Source organism: Herpailurus yagouaroundi, unplaced genomic scaffold, assembly GCF_014898765.1.
Source record: "Herpailurus yagouaroundi ecotype Mexico unplaced genomic scaffold, PumYag 139, whole genome shotgun sequence".
NCBI lineage: Eukaryota > Metazoa > Chordata > Mammalia > Carnivora > Felidae > Herpailurus > Herpailurus yagouaroundi.
Genome location: NW_024412394.1, coordinates 73,595,524 through 73,602,757, shown reverse-complemented (window position 1 = coordinate 73,602,757; position 7,234 = coordinate 73,595,524). Strand labels below are relative to the sequence as shown.

General features: G+C 37.0%; 1 protein-coding gene and 1 long non-coding RNA gene across 3 annotated transcripts in view; both read right to left on the bottom strand.

The window, feature by feature from the left end:
- The window catches only part of NT5DC1 (5'-nucleotidase domain containing 1), a 141,089-nt gene that overhangs the window by 3,507 nt on the left and 130,348 nt on the right, over positions 1–7,234 (bottom strand). For both annotated transcript variants that reach the window (XM_040474428.1, XM_040474429.1), the window contains exon 11: positions 2,080–2,248. In XM_040474428.1, the coding sequence (XP_040330362.1) occupies positions 2,080–2,248 (169 nt within the window). The remainder of the gene's footprint in view (positions 1–2,079; positions 2,249–7,234) is intronic.
- LOC121029937 (uncharacterized) overlaps positions 6,790–7,234 on the bottom strand; it is a 1,565-nt gene continuing 1,120 nt past the window's right edge. Inside the window, exon 2 of the long non-coding RNA XR_005789990.1 lies at positions 6,790–7,213. This is a non-coding gene — a long non-coding RNA (uncharacterized LOC121029937). The remainder of the gene's footprint in view (positions 7,214–7,234) is intronic.

Below are 7,234 nucleotides of genomic sequence, written 5' to 3'. Positions count from 1 at the left end.
GGGGCTAGGAATATACTGTGAAGGAATGGAAACCGGGGGCTAGGAATGTACTGTGAAGGAATGGAAACCGGGGGGCTAGGAATCTGCTGTGAAGGAATGGCTGGAGAACTGGAGTCTACTGGTTTGCTCCTCAGGCCCATTGGCAAATTCTGAGGGCAACTTAAGGAAACTAATAAGCAAGCATAAGCATATACCTCTGCAAAACAGAGTGGATTTTTCAGCAGTTTCTCAGTTTTAAGAAAACAGGGAAGGATTAAGTTCTGCCCTCAGAGAGAAGAAGGACCCTAGTGAATATCTCATACTTCAGATATATATTTCTGAAAACAGAACTTACTATTATGAAGTAATTCTCTTTTGTGTTAATAATGGATTTTCCCCTTAATGTCTACTTTGTTTCACATTAATATATCTAACTCTTGATTATGATTAGCACGGTATTATCTGTCACCATCTTCTGATATTCAAACTGTGTCCTCATATTTCAGAGATGTCTTTTATGAACAGCTCATAGTTGGGTTCTGTTATTTCATTCAGGCCTTTAACCGGAGAATTTTGCCATCCATACTTAATACCATTACTTAGCTTTAAACTCATCATCTTAGTGAATACTCTCCATTTGTATTGTTTCTTTTTCATACTCTCTTTTCTTCCTATTTTTGTTTTCCTTTATATTTTAAGTTATTTTACATAATTAGCTCAGTATATATCTCATTACATTTTCTTTGGTAGTTATCTTACAGATTACACATGCATTTTGTATGTTATCAATACCTAATATACTCTTATGCCTTACCATATAATACAAGGACATTAGAACATTTTAATTCCAGCTGTCCCACTGCCATTGGCAGCATGTTTTAAAATTCTTTCTTTAAAAAAATTTTTTTTTCAACGTTTATTTATTTTTGGGACAGAGAGAGACAGAGCATGAACGGGGGAGGGGCAGAGAGAGAGGGAGACACAGAATCAGAAACAGGCTCCAGGCTCTGAGCCATCAGCCCAGAGCCCGACGCGGGGCTTGAACTCACGGACCGCGAGATCGTGACCTGGCTGAAGTCGGACGCTTAACCGACTGCACCACCCAGGCGCCCCTAAAATTCTTTCTTTAAATGTCTTAGGACTTTTTTTAAAAATTGTTCCAATAGTAAATGTTCATTTAATTGATTCACATATCTGTCCCTTTGTTGCTGTATATTCCTTCTTGCATCTTCAGTCTTCTAACAGGGGTCAGGCTGGCTATTTTTCATTACGTGCTGAACCTTATAATGATGCTTTTAGAAAAAATTTGAGTCCCAGAATGATGTTACCTTCCTCAAAAGAGAATATTCTCAATCCAGTTTTAGGGACTTAGCTGATCTAACACTGAACTTCAGTTATCTTTTTTTTTTTTTAATGTTTTTTTAATGTTTATTTATTATTGAGAGATAGACACAGAGTGTGAGCAGGGAGGGACAGAGAGAGAGGAAGACACAGAATCTGAAGCAGGCTCCAGGCTCTGAGCTGTCAACACAGAGCCCGACGCGGGGCTTGAACCCACGAACTGTGAGATCGTGACCTGAGCTGAAGTCGGACGCTTAACTGACTGAGCCACCCAGGTGCCCCTGAGCTTCAGTTATCTTTAAGGTAAATTCGGGGTCTCCATGCAGATTAAGAGAGTCTATCAGGCCCACCTCTCCTCTTGTAGACCCTACCTTCCACTTCCTGTCCCTGAAGGCTCATTAGCTTCAGCTAATGAAAGGCCCACTCACGTTCTCTGGTGCCCTCTCTAGAGTTAGCCAACAGTGAGGGAAAGGGGGCTCCCAAAGTCAGGTTCATCTTACTTGGCCTTTAGCATCCTGTCCTGGCAATTTTTCCTTTTATCCTATGACTCCAAGCAGACTTAAAAAAAAAAGGTCCAGCTTTTATGGGTGGCCCCAGGAGACAGGCAGGTCCTAATTCCCTAGGTTGCCATAACTAGGTGTATCCCAAGAAAAATAAATACCATGGGAAAATTTTCTTCTTTTGAAGGCAAGAAATCTAGTACTTACAGTCATTAATATCTAGTAACAGCTAAAGCTTTATAAGTATTTTCCTGCTTACCTGCTATTGCTTCAATACTTGGAATTGCAATAGTGCTGTAAGTACTGATTCTCTTACAAGACCATGTATAAAATAATGAGTCTTCCGTATTTTCCAGTCCTGAAACTGAATCAATAAAAAAAGAGCCCCATTTTTTAGATAATGTATTTAGAGGCTTTGCCTTTGGTCCCTGAAACAAGAGAACAGAACAATGAAAAAAATGATTAATTTTCAATGTCATAACTTGTTCCCCCATTAAGTAAATCAAAATAAAAAACTCTAGGAATTTCAGTTGTTTACCTTTAACTAAACTGTATACTACCTAAAAAGGGAAACCAAGCTTCGAAGTTCTTGCCTCCCCTGGTACAAGTATCTTCCCCTGGTTTTGTTTGGGAACCCTTTTTCTCATCCTTTGGGATCTGACCTGGATGCCATCCAGGACATTTTCTTGACCTCCCACCCTCAGGTTAGTTCAGGTCTTCCATTTTCCTTAGTTTATCCCTGATATATGACTTCTCATGCTACCTTTATTTATCATACTATGTACTTTTCACCTTTGACAGATAATGAAGTACCTAAGGTTAGGAACTTCCTTATGTATCAGTGTAACTTTAAGGCCTAGTGCCTGGGTCAGAGCAGGGACGTAACAATTGTAGACTAAATAAAAGATGATTAAAAAAATACTTCTCAGTGTTTTATGGATATGGATAAAATTAAAACCGTAAAAAATCCCATTGTATCCATATAATCTGGATTATAAAATCTCATCATTTTCTGATGAAAATTTCATTTTGGAACACCACAGAGCCTTAAATCATGCCTTTAGATTCATAATTCTTTGTGCTGTAACTCATTTGATGAAGATGAGAATGTTTTCAAATGATGATGTTTAGAAAGCAGTCAGCAAGAACCTATTTGGATTTCAGCAAAGATATATAAAAGCAGTATAGAGGATGAATATCCTTGATTCTGTATATAAATTTAAGGTGTATTTGAATTTCCCAATGTTTATTAAGCAATTTATAAAGTAGTAAGATTCATTATTTAGTTCACTATCTTTTCCAAAATAATGAATCTGAAAAGAGATGATTCGCATCACGTATACTGTATGTAGATAATGGTTCTGCAAACACAGAGTGGTAAAATGTAGGCTGTTACCTATTCCTATGAAAACAGGAAAACAGATTTATCTACCCTTTCTGGCTTAATGTAATATTGGTGCTGTTATGGTCTAAATGTCTGTGCCTCCCCAAAATTCAGATGTTGAAGTCTTAACCCCCAAGGTGATGGTATTAGGAGGTGAGGCCTTTGGGAGGTTGCTTAGCTCATGAGGGTGGAGCCCTCATGAATGGGATTAAAGCTCTTACAAAACAAGCTATCTTCCCTCTTCTGGCATGTGAGGGTACAGTGAAAAGATGATGGTCTATGAGGAAGTAGATCTTCACCAGATACCAAATTGGCTAGCACCATCATCTTGAGCTTAACAACCTCCAGAACTATGAGAAATAAATCTTTGTTGTGTATAAGCCAGGAAAAAAAATGTATATATATATACACACAATATATATTAATATTATATATATATATAATATACACACATATATATATACAACTAATCAAAAGAATCATTCCATTCTTGAACATATCAACAAGGAGCACTCCTATTTTTGTTTGAGCTTTATATCTTGTAGGTATCATCCTTTACTGGTAAGTGTTCTCATCAAGTTTCTAGCCTCTTCTCCTTTCTCTAGTCTCCCTTGGACATTTATCTATATCCCAATTTCCTTCACTAGTCCCGACCTATCTCCCAAGCCAGTTTGATCTCCTCCAAATACTTCAAGGAAATAAGATATAACATGAAATCAGTCGTATTTTCTCCTCACAAAACCAGCTTTTTCTCTTGACTGCCATTTGTATATGGATAAAATCCATTATTTCCAGTTGCCTGTGCTTGAAAAGTAGCTATGTTTCGAGTCCCAACGCCTTCCAGAAGCACCAGGCTTATCACCTGTCCCACCACCCAAGTCTGCCCTTACACAGCTACATGAAAGCTTCAATCCTGTTAGCCTCCACCTTCAAAACTGTTTCTCTGGCTGACACATCTACACAATTTGCTATTTTATGGTCAAGACCGTGCATTATAGCCTGTACAATTGCCATACATTCACTCATTATTTCCTGAGCCAAGAATATGTTACTATTTCCATCAATTGAAAATATACTGATGCTTTAATGTCTACCTCAAATTCTACATACTTTATGAAGTTTTCTGTAATCTTCCTCAATGAAGTATGCATCCTTCGTTGTCTGAAACTCTTTTATAACTTGTATTCCCTCCAGACAGTTATGTTTTATTTGCATACTCAAGCTTCCCTTCTCCTCTATCCTTGGACTGTAATACACTCTGTAAAAAGGAACTGTGTGTAACTCAACCACAAGTTTCCGGATATTCTTAACAAAGAGGCTTGTGTAAATTAAAAACTCAGTGTATGTATGTGCTGAACAAGAGAATGGTGTTAGACTGTTTAATAATGAGTGATCTTACTAAGATCTTAGGAAGAGCTAATCCAATAAGCTCTTATGTTTGACGCTTGTGATAAAAATTTTGAGTACTGCTCTGAAATACGTGTAGTATATGTAAACACATACACAGAACTACCAATTACAGTGAGGTGATGTAATTAAGGATGTACCTATATAGGAAAGAGTGTTATACATATGTAAACTAAGTTACATTGGATTTCTCTCTCCATACTTCCATGAATTAGAAATGATTCATTTATGGTCTCGAAAATGAAAAACAGTGTATGAATAATCATGTCAGGTCACTGATCACAATGGAAAAGTAAGAAGTTTTAAAGAAGGACAAAAAGTCTTGAATATAACCAGTTTCCTCTAACTTGTAACTTATTTTTATTGACAAGACTAACTGCAAAAGAGCCCCTTGGGGCGGGGTGGGGGGGGTGGTGGATGGGGGGCATGGGGGTGGGGTGGGGAGGGGAACCTAACCAGCTTAACATATCTCATAGAAAGGAATTTGAAAGAATGTAACTCCAAACTCATTGTATCTTTTATGAGACCAAAAAGGAAAATGTTTTCAAAGCAGTGATATTCAAATATTTACTATCACTATACATAAAACTCAAAAATACTCAAATCGCCAAGATTAAATAACATTTGCATTACATGGCAAATAGGCTTTAGGTATACCACATTTATGGAAAAGGAATGATATTTCTTTATTATGAAATATCATTCATCTTAAGTGAGAATTGGCTTAAAAACATAGTCTGTTGGTTTTAATCTAAAAACTATCCCAAACACAGCAATCTAGAAGGGTAAATTTTTTTCTCCATGATTAACTCCCTAATTTTATTATTATTTTGTCTAGTAAATAGTTAAAAAACAACTTGGTCTAATTTTCTTATTTGGTATTTATTTGGGGGGGAAGGTTTTTTTAGAAGAGAATGAGGACACAATTATTATTCATTGGTTTCAATGTATCTGGAACATAAAGCCAATAAGCTGATACAAAGTTTCAAATTATCAGTTCTTTCTAACAAATATCTTTCATTTTTTAGTTACCCGATGGGAGTACTGAGAGATAAGTAGGTCTCTTAGGTGTACTCCTAGGTCCTACCACAGATACACTCTTCATTTTGAGAATTTCTAAAGGGTAGTGGTTATATTCCAGGCATGATTCTTTTTTCTTTTTTTTTTTAATTTAAGAGAGAGAAAGCGCATGTGCACTTGTGCACACATGAGTGGGAGAGGGGCAGAGAGAGAGGGAGAGCAAATCTCAAGCAGGGCTCAATCTCACAACCCTGGGATCATGGCCTGAACCGAAATCAGGAGTGGATGCTTAACTGGCTGAGCTGCTGAGGTTCCCCCCTATCCAGGCATAATTCTTAATAAAACAGTGTTTGTGACTGAAACACCAAATAGCTGTTTACTAAAGTAAGATTAAAATTTATTTTTATTCTGGTACAGAATTGTCAAATGTAATGAAGTGAAGCTTTAGTGAACAATACTGGTCCCACTTTATGTTTTCTTAATCTAACTCATAGAAGTGTAATTCAGACTATTTTATTAGTAAATCAATTTAAAAATACAGACTCAATTTTATCAATTTGAATGTTTTCAGGTGGTATCAATCTCACCATTGTTTCAATGTGTGCTTCGTGGATTACTAGGGAGAACAGGTATCTTCTCCTATGTAAGCTTTCCCCTGCAGTCAACTGCTGGATACCAATTTCCTACTTGGCTAGATATGAATTCACTGTTGGTTTCATCAGGTTCAACCACATGAAAGTGCTGATATTCAACTATTTTTGACATACGTAAAAGGGCAATTTCATAAATTCCCACCTAAATGGATGCTGTGAGACCCTTTTCCCTATCTTTTGCTCACTGGTTAACACTATTCCAGGGGTCTTGAACAAAAGTATTTATTAATTTTTGAAAAGTTTATTTATGTATTTTGAGAGAAAGAGAGTGGGGGAGGGGCAAAGAGAGAGGGAGAGTGAGGATCCCAAGCAGCTCTGCATTGTCAGCACAGAGCCCAACATGGGGCTCAATCCCACTAACTATGAAATCATGACCTGAGCCAAAATCAAGAGTCAGATGCTCAGCCAACTAAGCCACCCAGGTGCCCAGAACAAAAATATTCAATATTGATACAAAGTTGTCATTTTTTTCTTATTGTTGCCTCTCTGGATTTTTTTTGTTTTTAAGTAATCTCTACACCCAAGATGGGACTTGAATTTACAATCCCACGATCAAGAGTTGCATGCACTACTGACTGAGCCAGCTGGACACCCTGGCTTCATCTTTGTTCATGTTTGTCCATCACCACCATCTGGATTCTAACTTGAGAAATTCTCCACTCTGAGGCCACAAAAATATTTTCATAAATTTTCTTCAATTAATTTTACAAATCTATTTCTTATTTTCAGATCTATAATCCATTCGGAATTTACATAAGGGGGGAAAAGGGACTCATTTTTCTCCATATATTGAGTCTACTTATTCAGTGCTACTTACTGAACCATCTATCTTTTCCTGCTGATTGATAACCTTCTAACATATATCACATTTACATAGTAACTTGTGATAGAGGGCCTTTGTCCGGGTTCTTCTTTCTCTGTTCACTGACCTTTTTATTTATGTATTTATT